This window comes from Mesoplodon mirus (assembly GCF_964341445.2).
Source record: "Mesoplodon mirus genome assembly, chromosome: X".
Lineage (NCBI taxonomy): Eukaryota > Metazoa > Chordata > Mammalia > Artiodactyla > Ziphiidae > Mesoplodon > Mesoplodon mirus.
In genome coordinates, this window is record NC_138981.1 from 59665459 (window position 1) to 59683336 (window position 17878).

Genomic DNA, 17878 nt, shown 5'->3' on the forward strand with positions numbered 1-17878 from the left:
TTAATTACTTTAAAAAATTTTTTAATAATTATATTTTGTTTTTTAATAACATTTTTTTAAATTATATTTTATTTTATCTTTTTCTTTCTTTCCTTCTTTATTTCTCCCTTTTATTCTGAGCCATGTGGATGACAGGATCCTGGGGCTCCAGGCAGGGGTCACAACTGTGCCTCTGAGGTAAGAGAGCCAAGTTCCGGACACTGCTCCACAATACACCTCCCAGCTCCACATAATATCAAACGGCGAAAATCTCCCAGAGATCTCCATCTCAACACGAAGACCCAGCTCCACTCAACGAGCAGCAAGCTACAGTGCTTGATGCCCTATGCCAAAAAAACTAGAAAGACAGGAACACAACCCCACCCAGTAGCAGAGAGGCTGCCTAAAATCATAATAAGGTCACAGACACCACAAAACACACCAGCAGATGTGGATCTGCCATCAGAAAGACAGATCCAGCCTCATCCACCAGAACACAGGCACTAGTCTCCTCCACCAGGAAGCCTACACAACCCACTGAACCAACCTTAGCCACAGGGGGCAGACACCAAACACAACGGGAACTATGAACCTGCAGCCTGCGAAAAAGAGACCCCAAACAGAGTAAGTTAAGCAAAATGAGAAGACAGAGAAACACACAGCAGATGAAGGAGCAAGGCAAAAACCCAAGAGACCAAACAAATGAAGAGGAAATAGGCAGTCTACCTGAAAAAGAATTCAGAATAGTGATCGTAAAGATGATCCAAAATCTTGGAAACAGAATGGAGAAAATACAAGAAACCTTTAACAAGGACCTAGATGAACTAAACAGAAAAGAAACAATCATGAACAACACAGTAAATGAAATTTAAAATTCTCTGGAAGGAATCAAGAGCAGAATAACTGACGCAGAAGAACAGATAAGTGACCTGGAAAATAAAATAGTGGAAATAACTACTGCAGAGCAGAATAAAGAAAAAAGAATGAAAAGAATTCAGGACAGTCTCAGAGACCTCTGGGACAATATTAAACATACCAACATTCGAATTACAGGGCTCCCAGAAGAAGAAGAGAAAAAGAAAGGGACTGAGAAAATATTTGAAAAGATTATAGTTGAAAACTTCCCTAATATGGGAAAGGAAATAGTTAATCAAGTCCAGGAAGCACAGAGACTCCCATACAGGATAAATCCAGGGAGAAACACAGCAAGACACATATGAATCAAACTATCAAAAATTAAATACAAAGAAAAAATATTAAAAGCAGCAAGGGAAAACAACAAATAACATACAAGGGAATCCCCATAAGGTTAACAGCTGATCTTTCAGCAGAAACTCTGCAATCCAGAAGGGAGGGGTAGGACATATTTAAAGTGATGAAAGGGGAAAACCTACAACCAAGATTTCTCTACGCAGCAAGGGTCTCATTCAGATTTGATGGAGAAACTACAACCTTTAGAGACAAGCAGAAGCTAAGAGAATTCAGCACCACCAAACCAGCTTTACAACAAATGCTAAAGGAACTTCTCTAGGCAGGAAACACAAGAGAAGGAAAAGACCTACAAGAACAAACCCAAAACAATTAAGAAAATGGTAATAGGAACATACATATCAATAATTACCTTAAATGTAAATGGATTAAATGATCCAACCAAAAGACACAGACTGGCTGAATGGAAACAAAAACACCCCCCACATATATGCTGTCTACAACAGACCCACTTCAGACCTACGAACACATACAGACTGAAATTGAGGGGATGGAAAAAGATATTCCATGCAAAGGGAAATCAAAAGAAAGCTGGAGTAGCAATTCTCATATCAGACAAAATAGACTTTAAAACAAAGACTATTACAAGAGACAAAGAAGGACACTACATAATGATCAAGGGAACAATCCAAGAAGAAGATATAACAATTGTAAATATTTATGCACCCAACATAGGAGCACCTCAATACATCAGGGAAATACTAACAGCCATAAAACAGGAAATCGACAGTAACACCATCATAGTAGGGGACATTAACACCGCACTTTCACCAATGGACAGATCATCCAAAATGAAAATAAATAAGGAAACACAAGCTTTAAATGATACATTCAACAAGATGGACTTAACTGATATTTATAGGACATTCCATCTGAAAACAACAAAATACACTTTCTTCTCAAGTGCTCATGGAACATTCTCCAGGATAGATAATATCTTGGGTCACAAATCAAGCCTTGGTAAATTTAAGAAAACTGAAATTGTATCAAGTATGTTTTCTGACCACAACGTTATGAGACTAGCTATCAATTACAGGAAAAAATCTGTAAAAAATACAAACACACGGAGGCTAAACAATACACTACTTAATAACCAAGAGATCACTGAGGAAATCAAGAAATACCTAGAAACAAATGACAATGAAAACACGACGACCCAAAACCTCTGGGATGCGGCAAAAGCAATTCTAACAGTGAAGTTATAGCAATACAATCGTAACTTAAGAAACAAGAAACATCTCAAATAAACAACCTAACGTTACACCTAAAGCAATTAGAGAAAGGAGAACAAAAAACCCTGAAAGTTAGCAGAAGGAAAGAAATCATAAAGATCAGATCAGAAAGAAATGAAAAAGAAATGAAGTAAACGATAGCCGAGATCAATAAAACTAAAAGCTGGTTCTTTGAGAAGATAAACAAAATTGATAAATCATTAGCCAGACTCATCAAGAAAAAAAGGAAGAAGACTCAAATCAATAGAATTAGAAATGAAAAAGGAGAAGTAACAACTGACCCTCCAGAAATACAAAGGATCATGAGAGATTACTACAAGCAACTCTATGCCAATAAAATGGACAACCTGGAAGAAATGGACAAATTCTTAGAAACGCACAACCTTCCGAGACTGAACCAGGAAGAAATGGAAAATATGACCAGACCATTCACAAGCACTGAAATTTAAACTGTGATTAAAATCTTCCAACAAACAAAAGCCCAGGACCAGATGGCTTCACAGGCGAATTCTATCAAACATTTACAGAAAAGCTAACACCTATCTTTCTCAAACTCCCCCAAAATAGAGCAGAGGGAGGAACACTCCCAAACTCATTCTACGAGGCCACCATCACCCTGATACCAAAACCAGACAAAGATGTCACAAAAAAAGAAAACTACAAACCAATATCACTGATGAACACAGACGCAAAAATATTCAATAAAATACAAGCAAACAGAATCCAACAGCACGTTAAAAGGATCATACACCATAATCAAGTGGGGTTTATCCCAGGTATGCAAGGTTTCTTCAATATATGCAAATCAATCAATGTGATACACCATATTAACAAACTGAAGAATAAAAACCATAAAACTGGAAAACAGGACAGCTACATGTAAAGAATGAAATTAGAACACTCCCTAACACCATACACAAAAATAAACTCAAAATGGATTAAATACCTAAATGTAAGGCAAAACACTATCAAACCCTTAGAGGAAAACATAGGCAGAACACTCTATGACATAAATCACAGCAAGGTCCTTTTGGACCCACCTCCTAGAGAAACGGAAATAAAAACAAAAATAAACAAATGGGACCTAATGAAACTTCAAAGCTTTTGCACAGCAAAGGAAACCATAAACAAGACCAAAAGACAACCCTCAGAATGGGAGAAAATATGTGCAAACGAAGCAACTGACAAAGGATTAATCTCCACAATTTACAAGCAGCTCATGCAGCTCAATATCAAAAAAACAAACAACCCAATCCAAAAATGAGCAAAAGACCTAAATAGACATTTCTCCAAAGAAGATATACAGGTTGCCAACAAACACATGAAAGAATGCTCAACATCATTAATCATTAGAGAAATGCAAATCAAAACTACAATGTGATATCATCTCACACTGGTCAGAATGGCCATCATCAACATATCTACACACAATAAATGCTGGAGAGGGTGTGGAGAAAAGGGAACCCTCTTGCACTGTTGGTGGGAATGTAAGCTGATACAGCCACTATGGAGAGCAGTATGGAGGTTCCTTAAAAAACTAAAAATAGAACTACCATATGACCCAGCAACCCAACTACTGGGAATATACCCTGAGAAAACTATAATTCAAAAAGAGTCATGCACCACACTGTTCACTGAAGCTCTGTTTACAATAGTCAGGACATGGAAGCAACCTAAGTGTCCATTGACAGATGAATGGATAAAGAAGATGTGGCACATATATACAATGGAATATTACTCAGCCATAAAAAGAAACAAAATTGAGTTATTTTTAGTGAGGTGGATGGACCTAGAGTCTGTCATAGAGAGTGAAGTAAGTCAGAAAGAGAAAAACAAATACTATATGCTAACACATATATATGGAATCCAAAAAAAATGTTCATGAAGAACCTAGGGGCAAGATCGAATAAACACGAAGACCTACTAGAGAATGGACTTGAGGGCACGGGGAAGGGGAAGGGTAAGCTGGGACAAAGTGAGAGAGTGGTAGTGTGTATATGGACATATATACACTACCAAATGTAAAATAGATAGCTAGTGGGAATCAGTCGCATAGCACAGGGAGATCAGCTCGGCACTTTGTGACCAACTAGAAGGGTGGGACAGGGAGGGTGGGAGGGAGGGAGACACAAGGGGAAAGAGATATGGCGATATATGTATAAGTATAACTGACTTACTTTGTTATAAAGCAGAAACTAACACACCATTATAAAGCAATTATACTCCAATAAAAATGTTTAAAAAAATTTAAAAGAAAAAGAAAAAAATACTATTATGTATAAAGTAATCTACAAGCATGTATCGTGTAACACAGGAATATAGCCAATATTTTATAATAACTATAACTGGAGTATAACCTTAAAAATTGTCAATCATTATATTGCACATATGTAACATATAATGTTGTACATCAACTATACGTCAATAAAAAAATTATATAAAGCACTTAGGTTTTTTTCTCACATGAACTGCTATCAAGCCAAATGTATCCCTGACACAGTGTATTACATAGGGAGTTGGTATCTTAAATATTGCAATTTTACAGGCTTGAGGAGTTTAAGTAACAGCCCAAGGTCATACAGCAAGTTCGTGTAATAGTTAAGATATAAGACCAAGACCTGCTGGACTTCATATCAGTTTTTTATAGTAGTTCCATTAAAGTAGCCAACAAAGGATATTAACATTACAAGGCAAGACAATATTACCACAAGGGGTTCTCTTTTTAAATAGTCAACCTATGTTGTAGGGTAGGGAGCGTTAGACTATAAGTCAGAAAATCTTGCTTCTGGTCTTAGATCTTCAACTAACTCACACCTTCTCTCTAAACCTCAGTTTCATCATTTAAAAAATGAGAAGGAATTAAACAAAACCTAAATAAATGGGTAGATATCTCATATTCATGGATCGGAATACTTAACATTATTAAGATAGCAATACTCCTCAAATTGATCCAGATTGAATGCTATTCCTATCAGGATCCCAGCTGATTTGTTGCAAAAACTGACAAGCATATCCTAAAATTCATATGGAAATGCAAGAGACCCAGAAGAGCTGAATAACCTTGAAAAATAACAACGCTGGAAACTCACACTTCCTGATTTCAAAACTGACTACATAGCTACTGTAATCAAGACAGTGTGGCACTGGTAAAAAGACAAACATATAGATCAGTGGAACAGAATCAGGAGTCCAGAAATAAACCCTCACATTTAGGATCAATTAATTTTTTTTTAAACACAAAGTCTTTTATTGAGAAGCCGCACAAATTAACTCCAAATTACTGCCACAGAGAAGAGGAGGCTTCAAGGCACACAACTTGTTGCTGCACTCCATCTTACTTTATTGTAGGGTCTTCACTCAAGTACTAGAAGCTAAAAGCCATCCCTTTTACAGTACTACCTCTTTCCATCTCTGCTCTTGCCCCCTGTAGTTTCATTAAAAGACAATGAGTGTTTTAAGGCAGTCAAATGGAAAATATAAAATTGCACCATTTTATCAAAGCTTAAGGTATTTCCGTTCTCAAGCATGAGAAGAATTCAAAATAACACACTTGGTATTTTATTACACTCCATTCCCTGTCATTTCCTCATCAAAAGGCTCTTGGTTGGAACAGCCTTTGGAATCGGAAAGGTGGTACAATCCCAGACTGATAAATAGAGGTAAAATTTTTTAAAACAATGGCCAAATTAGATCAATTTAATTTAATTTGTTCTCTAGATCATTAAACTTGATTTTTAGTTTCAAAGATAGTATTATTGTAACTCTCTATTCCTCCTATGTTTAGTTGACACAGATCTAAAAATTACAGCCTTTTTTTTGGCTTTTTTAAAACATATTTATTGGAGCATAATTGCTTTACAATGGTGTGTTACTTTCTGCTTTATAACAAAATGAATCAGCTATACATATATATTCCCATATCTCGTCCCTCTTGCGCTTCCCTCCCACCCTCCCTATCCCACCCCTCTAGGTGATCACAAAGCACCAAGCTGATCTCCCTGTGCTATGCGGCTGCTTCCCACTAGCTATCTATTTTACGTTTGGTAGTGTATATATGTGCATGCCACTCTCTCACTCTCTCACTTCCTCCCAGCTTACCGTTTCGCCTCCCTGTGTACTAAGTCCATTCTCTATGTCTGCATCTTTATTCTTGCCCTGCCCCTAGGTTCTTCAGTCCTCTTTTTTTTTTTAGATTCCATATATATGTGTAAGCATACAGTATTTGTTTTCCTTTCTGACTTACTTCACTCTGTATGACACACTCTACGTCCATCCACCTCACTACAAATAGCTCAATTTCGTTTCTTTTTATGGCTGAGTAATATTCCATTGTATATATCTGCCACATATTTTTTATCCATTCATCTGTTGACTGACACTTAGGTTGCTTCAATGTCCTGGCTATTGTAAATAGAGCTGCAATGAACATTGTGGTACATGACTCTTTTTGAATCATGGTTTTCTCAGGGTACATGCCCAGTAGTGGGATTGCTGGGGTGTAGTTTTAAGGGGCCTCCATACTGTTCTCCATAGTGGCTGTTACCAATTTACATTCCCACCAACAGTGCAAGAGGGATCCCTTTTCTCCACACCCTCTCCATCATTTACTGTCTCTAGATTTTTTGATGATGGTATTCTGAGTGGTGTGAGGTGATACCTCAGTGTAGTTTTGAGTTGCATTTCTCTAATGATTAGTGATGTTGAACACCTTTTCATGTGTCTGTTGGAAATCTGTATATCTTCTTTGGAGAAAGGTCTATTTACGTCTTCAGCCCTTTATTGGACTGGGTTGTTTGTTTTTTGGTATTGAGCTGCCCGAGCTGCTTAAAAATTTTGGAGATTAGTCCTTTCTCAGTTGTTTCGTTTGCACATATTTGCTCCCATTCTGAGGGCTGTCTTTTCATCTTGTTTATGGTTTCCTTTGCTGTGTCAATGCTTTTAAGTTTCATTAGGTCCCCTTTATTTTTGTTTTTATTTCCATTTCTCAAGGAGGTGGGCCAAAAAGGATCTTGCTGTGATTTATGCCATAGAGTGTTCTGCCTATGTTTTCCTCCTCCAAAAGTCTTTTTTTTTTTAATTTTATTTTATTTTATTTTTTTGCTTTATAACAAATTTAATCAGTTATACATATACATATGTTTCCATATCCCCTCCCTTTTGCGTCTCCCTCCCACCCTCCCTATCCCACCCCTCCAGGCGGTCACAAAGTACTGAGCTGATCTCCCTGTGCTATGCGGCTGCTTCCCACTAGCTATCTACCTCACGTTTGGTAGTGTATATATGTCCATGCCGCTCTTTCACTTTGTCACAGCTTACCCTTCCCCCTCCCCATATCCTCAAGTCCATTCTCTAGTAGGTCTGTGTCTTTATTCCTGTCTTACCCCTATATTCTTCATGACATTTTTTTTCTTAAATTCCATATATATGTGTTAGCATACAGTATTTGTCTTTCTCTTTCTGACTTACTTCACTCTGTATGACAGACTCTAGGTCCATCCACCTCATTACAAATAGCTCAATTTCATTTCTTTTTATGGCTGAGTAATATTCCATTGTATATATGTGCCACATCTTCTTTATCCATTCATCTGATGATGGACACTTAGGTTGTTTCCATCTCCGGGCTATTGTAAATAGGGCTGCTATGAACATTTTGGTACATGCCTCTTTTTGAATTATGGTTTTCTCAGGGTATATGCCCAGTAGTGGGATTGCTGGGTCATATGGTAGCTCTATTTGTAGTTTTTTAAGGAACCTCCATACCGTTCTCCATAGCGGCTGTACCAATTCACATTCCCACCAGCAGTGCAAGAGTGTTCCCTTTTTTCCACACCCTCTCCAGCATTTATTGTTTCTAGATTTTTTGATGATGGCCATTCTGACTGGTGTGAGATGATATCTCATTGTAGTTTTGATTTGCATTTCTCTAATGAGTAAAGATGTTGAGCATCCTTTCATGTGTTTGTTGGCAGTCTGTATATCTTCTGTGGAGAAATGTCTATTTAGGTCTTCTGCCCATTTTTGGATTGGGTTGTTTGTTTTTTTGTTATTGAGCTGCATGAGCTGCTTATAAATTTTGGAGATTAATCCTTTGTCAGTTGCTTCATTTGCAAATATTTTCTCCCATTCTGAGGGTTGTCTTTTGGTCTTGTTTATGGTTTCCTTTGCTGTGCAAAAGCTTTTAAGTTTCATTAGGTCCCATGTGTTTATTTTTGTCTTTATTTCCATTTCTCTAGGAGGTGGGTCAAAAAGGATCTTGCTGTGATTTATGTCATAGAGTGTTCTGCCTATGTTTTCCTCTAAGAGTTTGATAGTGTCTGGCCTTACATTTAGGTCTTTAATCCATTTTGAGCTTATTTTTGTGTATGGTGTTAGGGAGTGATCTAATCTCATACTTTTACATGTCCCTATCCAGTTTTCCCAGCACCACTTATTGAAGAGACTGTCCTTTCTCCACTGTACATCCCTGCCTCCTTTATCAAAGATAAGGTGACCATATGTCCGTGGGTTTAACTCTGGGCTTTCTATCCTGTTCCATTGATCTATCTTTCTGTTTTTGTGCCAGTACCATACTGTCTTGATTACTGTAGCTTTGTAGTATAGTCTGAAGTCAGGGAGCCTGATTCCTCCAGCTCCATTTTTCGTTCTCAAGATTGCTTTGGCTATTCGGGGTCTTTTGTGTTTCCATACAAATTGTGAAATTTTTTGTTCTAGTTCTGTGAAAAATGCCAGTGGTAGTTTGATAGGGATTGCATTGAACCTGTAGATTGCTTTGGGTAGTAGAGTCATTTTCACAATGTTGATTCTTCCAATCCAAGAACATGGTACATCTCTCCATCTATTTGTATCATCTTTAATTTCTTTCATCAGTGTCTTATAATTTTCTGCATACAGGTCTTTTGTCTCCTTAGGTAGGTTTATTCCTAGCTATTTTATCCTTTTTGTTGCAATGGTAAATGGGCGTGTTTCCTTAATCTCTATTTCAGATTTTTCTTCCTTAGTGTATAGGAATGCAAGAGATTTCTGTGCATTAATTTTGTATCCTACTACTTTACCAAATTCACTGATTAGCTCTAATAGTTTTCTGGAAGAATCTTTAGGATTCTCTTTGCATAGTATCATGTCATCTGCAAACAGTGACAGCTTTACTTCTTCTCTTCTGATTTGGATTCATTTTCTTTCTTTTTCTTCTCTGAGTGCTGTGGCTAAGACTTCCAAAACCCTCTTGAGTAATAGTGGTGAGAGTGGACAACCTTGTCTTCTTCCTGATCTTAGTGGAAATCGTTTCAGTTTTTCACCACTGAGAATGATGTTGGCTGCGGGTCTGTCATATATGGCCTTTATTATGCTGAGGTGAGTTCCCTCTATGCCTACTTTCTGGAGGGTTTTATCATAAATGGGTGCTGAATTTTGTCAAAAGCCTTTTCTGCATCTATTGAGATGATCAAATGAATTTTCTCCTTCCATTTGTTGATATGGTTTATCATATTGATTGATTTGCATATAATGAAGAATCCTTGCATTCCTTGGATAAACCCCATTTGATCATGGTATATGATCCTTTTAATGTACTGCTGGATTCTGTTTGCTAGTATTTTGTTAAAGATTTTCGCATCTATGTTCATCAGTGATATTGGCCTGTAGTTTTCTTTCTTTGTGACGTCTTTGTCTGGTTTTGGTATCAGGTATCAGGGTGATGGCGGGCTCATAGAATGAGTTTGGGAGTTTCCTTCCCTATGCTATATTTTGGAACAGTTTGAGAAAGATAGGTGTTAGCCCTTCTCTAAATTTTTGACAGAATTCGCGTGTCAGGCCATCTCTTCCTGGGCTTTTGTTTGAAGATTTTTAATCAGTCTCGACTTCAGTGCTTGTGATTGGTCTGTTTACATTTTCTATTTCTTCCTCGTTCACTCTCAGAAGGTTGTGCTTTTCTAAGAATTTGTCCCTTTCTTCCAGGTTGTCAACTTTACTGGCATATAGCTGCTTGCACTAATCTCTCATGATCCGTTGTATTTCTGCAGTGTCAGTTGTTACTTCTCCTTTTTCATTAATAATTCTATTGATTTTTCTCCCTTTTTTTCTTGATGAGTCTGGCTAATGGTTTATCAATTTTGTTTATCTTCTCAAAGAACCAGCTTTTAGTTTTATTCATCTTTGCTACTGGTTCCTTCATTTCTTTTTCACTTATTTCTGATCTGATCTTTATGACTGCTTTCCATCTGCTACATTTGGGTGTTTTTTCTTCTTCTTTCTCTAATTGCTTTAGGTGAAAGGTTAGGTTGTTTACCTGAGATGTTTCTTGTTTCTTCAGGTAGGAATGTATTGCAATAAACTTCCCTCTTAGAACTGCTTTTGCTGCATGCCATACGTTTTGGGTCATCCTGTTTTCATTGGCATTGGTTTCTACGTATTTCTGTATTTCCTCTTTGACTTCTTCAGTGATCCCTTGGTTATTCAGTAGTGTATTCTTTAGCCTCCATTCGTTTGTATTTTTTACAGATTTTCCCCTGTAAGTGATACCTAGTATCATAGCACTGTGGTCGGAAAAGATACTTGATATGATTTCAATTTTCTTAAATTTACCAAGGCTTGATCTGTGACCCAAGATATGACCTATCCTGGAGAATGTTCCATGAGTACTTGAGAAGAAACTGTATTCTGTTGTTTTTGGTTGGAATTTCCTATAAACATCAAATAAGTCCATCTTGTTTAATATATCATTTAAAGCTTGTGTTTCCTTATTTATTTTCACTTTGGATAATCTGTCCATTGGTGAAATTGGGGTATCAAAGTCCCCTACTATGATTGTGTTACTGTCAATTTCCCATTATATGGCTGTTAGCATTTCCCTTATGTATTGAGGTGCTCCTATGTTGGGTGCATAAATATTTACAATTGTTATATCTTCTTCTTGGATCGATCCCTTGATCATTATATAGTGTACTTGTTTCTTGTAATACTCTTTATTTTAAAGTTTCTTTTGTCTGATATGAGAATTGCTACTCCAGCTTTCTTTTGATTTCCCTTTGCATGGAATATCTTTTTCCGTCCCCTCACTTTCAGTCTGTATGTGTCCCTAGGTCTGAAGTGGGTCTCTTGTAGACAGCATATATACGGGTCTTGTTTTTGTATCCATTCAGCCAGTCTGTGTCTTTTGGTTGGAGCATTTAATCCATTTACATTTAAGGTAGTTATCGATATGTATGTTCCTATTATCATTTTTAGTTGTTTTCGGTGTGTTACTGTAGGTCTTTTCCTTCTCTTGTGTTTCCTACCTAGAGAAGTTCCTTTAGCATATGTTGTAAAGCTGGCTTAGTGGTGCTGAATTCTCTTAGCTTTTGCTTGTCTGTAAAGGTTTTAATTTCTCCGTCAAATCTGAATGAGATCCTTGCTGGCTAGAGTAATCTTGGTTGTAGGTTTTTCCCTTTCAGCACTTTAAATATTTCCTGCAACTCCATTCTGGCTTGCAGAGTTTCTGCTGAAAGATCACCTGTAACCTTATGGGGATTCCCTTGTATGTTATTTGTCATTTTTCCCTTGCTGCTTTTAATATTTTTGCTTTGTATTTAATTTTTGATAGTTTCATTAACATGTGCCTTGGCATGTTTCTCCTTGGATTTATTGTGTATGGGATCCTCTGCGCTTTGTGGACTTGATTAACTATTTCCTTTCCCATGTTAGTGAAGTTTTCAACTATAATCTCTTCGAATATTTTGTCAGTCCCTTTCTTTTCCTCTTCTTCTGGGATCCCTATCATTTGCATGTTGGTGCATTTAACGTTGTCCCAGAGGTCTCTAAGACTGTCCTCAATTCTTTTCATTCTTTTTCCTTTATTCTGCTCTGCTGTAGTTATTTCCACTATTTTATCTTCCAGGTCACTTACCCGTTCTTCTGCCTCAGTTATTCTCCTATTGATCCCTTCTAGAGAATTTTTAATTTCATTTATTGTGTTATTCATCATTGTTTGTTTACTCTTTAGTTCTTCTAGGTCCTTGTTAAATGTTTCTTGCATTTTGTCTATTCTATTTCCAAGATTTTGGATCATCTTTACTATCATTATTCTGAATTCTTTTTCCGCTAGGCTGCCTATTTCCTCTTCATTTGTTTGGTCTCATGGGTTTTTGCCTTGCTCCTTCATCTGCTGTGTGTTTCTCTGTCTTCTCATTTTGCTTAACTTACTCTGTTTGGGGTCTCCTTTTCGCAGGCTGCAGGTTCATAGTTCCCGTTGTGTTTGGTGTCTGCCCCCAGTGGCTAAGGTTGTTTCAGTGGGTTGTGTAGGCCTCCTGTTGGAGGGGACTGGTGCCTGTGTTCTGGTGGATGAGGCTCGATCTTTTCTTTCTGGTGGACAGGTCCACGTCTGGTGGTGTGTTTTGGGATGTCTGTGGCCTTTTTATGATTTTAGGTAGCCTCTCTGCTAATGGATGGGGTTGTGTTCCTGTCTTGCTAGTTGTTTGGCATAGGGTGTCCAGCATTGTAGCTTGCTGCTCGTTGAGTGGAGCTGGGTCTTATCGTCGAGATGGAGATCTCTGGGAGAGCTCTCGCCATTTGATATTGCTTGGAGCTGGGAGGTCTCTGGTGGACCAATGTCCTGAACTTGGCTCTCCCACCTCAGAGGCACAGGCCTGACACCCGGCCATAACACCAAGACCCTGTCAGCTACACGGCTCAGAATCAAAGGGAGAAAAAAAGAAAGAAAGAAAGAAGAGAGCAACCAAACCAAAGAACAAATCCACCAATGATAACAAGCACTAAAAACTCTACTAAAAAAAAAAACGGACAAACAGAACCGTAGGACAAACGGTAAAAGCAAAGCTATACAGAAAAACATCACATAAAGTAGCATACACATACACACTCACCAAAAGAGAAAAAGGAAAAAAATACATATATATATAAAAGGAACAGGAAGAGAACAACCAAATCAATGAACAAATCTCCCAATGATAATAAACTCTAAATACTAAACTAAGATAAACATAAAACCAGATACAAATTAGATGCAGAAAGCAAACCTCAAGTCTACAGTTGCTCCCAAAGTCCACCGCCTCAACTGTGGGATGATTCGTTGTCTATTCAGGTATTCCACAGATGCAGGGTACATCAAGTTGACTGTGGAGATTTAATCCGCTGCTCCTGAGGCTGCTGGGAGAAATTTCCCTTTCTCTTATTGTTCACACAACTCATGGGGTTCAGCTTTGGATTTGGACCCACCTCTGCGTGTAGGTCGCCTGAGGGTGTCTGTTCTTTGCTCAGGCAGGATGGGGTTAAAGTAGCAGCTGATTAGGGGGCTCTGGCTCACTCAGGCTTGGGGGAGTAAGGGGTATGGAATGTGGGGCGAGCCTGTGGCAGCAGAGACCAACATGACGTTACAACAGTCTGAGGCGCGCCATGTCTTCTCCCAGGGAAGTTGTCCCTGGATCACGGGACCCTGGCAGTGGCGGGCTGCACAGGCTCCCGGAAATGGAGGTATGGATAGTGTCCTGTGCATGCACACTGGCTTCTTGGTGGCTGCAGCAGCAGCCTTAGCATTTCATGCCCGTCTCTGGTGCCCGCGATGATAGTCACAGCTCATGCCTGTCTCTCGAGCTTGTTTAGGCGGTGCTCTGAATCCCCTCTCCTTGCACACCCCAAAACCGTGGTCTCTTTCCTCTTAGGCAGTTCCAGACTTTTTCCTCCTGGCTATCTGTGGCGCACTAGCCCCCTTCAGGCTGTGTTCACACAGCCAACCCCAGCGCTCTCCCTGGGATCTGTCCTCCAAAGCTGGAGCCTCAGCTCCCAGCCCTCGCCTGTCGCAGAAGGTGAACAGACAAGCCTCTTGGGCTGGTGAGTGCTGGTCGGCACTGATCCTCTGTGCGGGAATCTCTCTGCTTTGCCCTCTGCACCTCTGTTACTGCGCTGTCCTCCGTGGCCCCAAACCTTCCCCCCTGGCCACCTGCTGTCTCTACCAGTGAAGGGGCTTCCTAGTGTGTGGAAACTTTTCCTCCTTCACAGCTCCCTCCCAGAGGTCCAGGTCCCATCCTTATTCTTGTGTCTCTGTTTTTTCCTTTTTCTTTTGCCCTACCCAGGTTCGTGGGGAGTTTCTTGCCTTTTGGGAAGTGTGAGGTCTTCTGCCAGCATTCAGTAGGTGTTCTGTAGGAGGTGTTCCACATGTAGATGTATTTCTGATGTATGTGTGGAGAGGAAGTTGATCTCCACGTCTTACTCCTCTGCCATCTTGAAGGTCTCCTCTAGTAGCCTTCTTATTTTAGTATTATTTACTCAGTGTGTTGTTGGTTTTAGGGCATTCTATCTGAGCCTCAGGCTCCTCATTCATAAAATCGGGATAACACCACCTCACAAAATCTCCGCACCATGAAGTCAAATAACAGTTCCAGAGCCTCACCAGGATCAATTAATTTTTAACAAGAGTGCTAAGACCATTCAATGGGGAAAGTATAGTCTTTTCAATAAATGGTGCTGGGACAACTGGATAGCTATATGCAAAAGAATGCAGTTGGACTCCCACCTCATGCCATACTAGAAAATTAACTTGAAATGGATCAAAGACATAAATGTAAGTGCTAAATCTATAAAACTCATAGATATGCAGAAATTGGAGCCCTCAGAGACTAGTGGCAGAAGTGTAAAATGGTACAGCCACTGTGGAAAACAGTCTGGCAGTTTCACAAAAGGTTAAACACAGAGTAATCATGTTATTCAGCAATTCTACTCCTAGGTATACATCCAAGAGAAATTTTCAAACGTACACACAAAAATCTGTACGTGAATGTTCACAGTAGAATTATTCATAATAGGCCCAAACTGGAGACAATCCAAATGTTCATCAATAGATGAATGGATAAACAAAATTTGGTATATCCATACAGTAGAACATTATTTGGTAATAAAAATATTGATACATGCTACAACATAGATGAACCCTGAAAACATGCTAAGTAAAAGAAGCTAATCACAAAAGACCAAATATTGTATGATTTCATTTATATGAAATGCCCAGAATAGGTAAATCTATAAAGACAGAAAGTATATTAGTGGTTGCTAGAGCCGGGGTCAGTAGGAACAGGGAGTGACTGCTAATGGATAGGGGGTTTCTTTTGGGGTGCTGAAAATGTTTTAAACTTAAGATTGTGGTGAAGGTTGTACGATTCTATGAATATACTAAAACCATTGAATTGTACATTTAAAATGTGTTAATTTTATAGTATACAAATTATAAATATCTCAATGAAGATGTTAAAAAATAAAAATAAGATTATGCTAGATGATTCTTAAGGTCTCTTTCATTTCTAGAATTACATAATTTCAGGGAGTAAACTTATCACAGCTTACATTTTGTCAACTGAAAATGCACACCTACCTGCATGGTGACAAAAGAAGAAAACCCACAAGCCAAACAGAGGTGAAGTACAACTCTGAACACTGACATCAGCAGACTTTTAGAAAACATCAGCAAACAACCCAGAATAATTGCAAATGTGAAGGCTCTTTTTGGGCAAATATTTTAGGTAGACTATGAATGTAAGATATCCACAGAGACAGGTATTTCAAGTAGAGGCCACTGCCACAAATAAATGATAGACATTACATGCAGTGGCTGAAAATGATGATTAGTTATTTAAGTCTTTTCAATCTCATCCACCCCAATAGGTACCAATCACCATTAGTAATGTCACCTTCAGATATAAAACAGAGATTGAAAAGGCCAAATATAATATCCTATAAAAGACCAATGACACCTGACTTTCTTCTAATAGGTTACATGTCATCACTTTTGCATTTATGTATATAAAATACCCCACTGTGAAGCCCTAGTGACTATGATACCTACTGACTCTGCTTGGTAAGACAGCACTCTGAAAACGTCCCTCTCCGTATCATTCTTCTGCATAGTCACATGGCCCTCAGTGGAGCAACTCTGCATTAATTTGACATATAACTGCTCCACACCCTGGAAAATAAACCACAATACAATGTAATGATGCAAATAACCACAATTGTTACTAATAACTGCCACAGCTAAAAATCAGTGGTAACTTACAGCCATGGCAGCTTGAAAAAATTCATCAGCGATCACAGCATTTCCAACATCCACCCATCCTACTCCTGTTTTCATATTCAGCTGGAAGAAAGAAGTCAGAAAATAATTTTTTAAAATTCACACCTCTTCCAAACTGATTGAGGATTATATTGGAGAAAATATTTAATCCTCTGTCCATATTCAGCAGTGTAATCCACAGAAAACAAAAAACTAACAGCATTTATTAGAGTTCTGTGCTCTGTTCGGAACTCCATAATTAAAGAGAAACGGTCTTAAGAAAAGCAATAATAAAAAATTAATAGATTTGAAAACACATCTTCTAAGAAAAGACTAAAAGAAAACATTGAGATAATTTAGACAGGAAGAGAAAGTTCTAAAACTTAATGCCTGGGGCTTCCCTGGTGGTGCAGTGGTTGAGAATCTGCCTGCTAATGCATGGGACATGGGTTCGAGCCTTGGTCTGGGAGGATCCCACATGCCGCGGAGCAACTAGGCCCGTGAGCCACAACTATTGAGCCTGCGCGTCTGGAGCCTGTGCTCCGCAACAAGAGAGGCCGCGACAGTGAGAGGCCCATGCATCGCGATGAAGAGTGGCCCCCGCTTGCCACAACTAGAGAAATCCTTCGCACAGAAACGAAGACACAACACAGCAAAATTAAATAAATTGATTAATAAACTCCTACCACCAACATCTTCTTAAAATAAAAAAAAAACTTTGTGCCTCTCATACTTTAAGAAAGTTGTATGATAAGCACTAGCCTATAAGTCAACATACCTTGGTTCTAGTTTTTAATTATGTCTCTAATAAAATTTTTCTTAGTCCAGCAAATGTTTATTATGTATCCTTTACATGCCAGGCACCCTGAAGAAGCTCACAGTATTATAACTGACAGACACGTAAATAAATAGTTGGTAAGTAATATGCACAAATACTGTGGAAGCAAACAAGGACTGAATCAAGATGGAGGATTGAGCACACACTACAGCCACGCCTTCTATTATAAATCCCTAGAAATGATGTGTATATAGTACATACTATGATATACTATAAATTTTATATACTATAAATGAATATAATATATACTATAAATTTTATATACTATAAACCCCTAGAAAGGATATATATATCATATAAATATATTATGATACATATTATATATATTATATAAATCCTTTCTAGGGATTTATATTTTTTTTCTAGAAATAAAAGAAAAATATACATATTTTTCTTATTAATAATAGTCCTGAAGAATAAGGGGCGTTTTCAGTTGATATGAAATTATGAAGAACCTCTGAAAAATAGACAACAAATGGAATGAGGCAAAATCCCATATCCTAAAATGCACAAAAATGCAAAATG

General features: G+C 38.2%; 1 protein-coding gene across 1 annotated transcript in view; it reads right to left on the bottom strand.

Annotated features, from left to right (window-relative positions):
• The window catches only part of LOC309796202 (testis-expressed protein 11-like), a gene marked incomplete at both ends in the record, with an annotated part of 235507 nt that extends 218914 nt beyond the window's left edge, over positions 1–16593 (bottom strand). The window contains 2 exons of the mRNA XM_082609260.1: positions 16309–16428; positions 16519–16593. Of these exons, the coding sequence (XP_082465386.1) occupies positions 16309–16428; positions 16519–16593 (195 nt within the window). The remainder of the gene's footprint in view (positions 1–16308; positions 16429–16518) is intronic.
• Positions 16594–17878: the final 1285 nt, after the last annotated feature.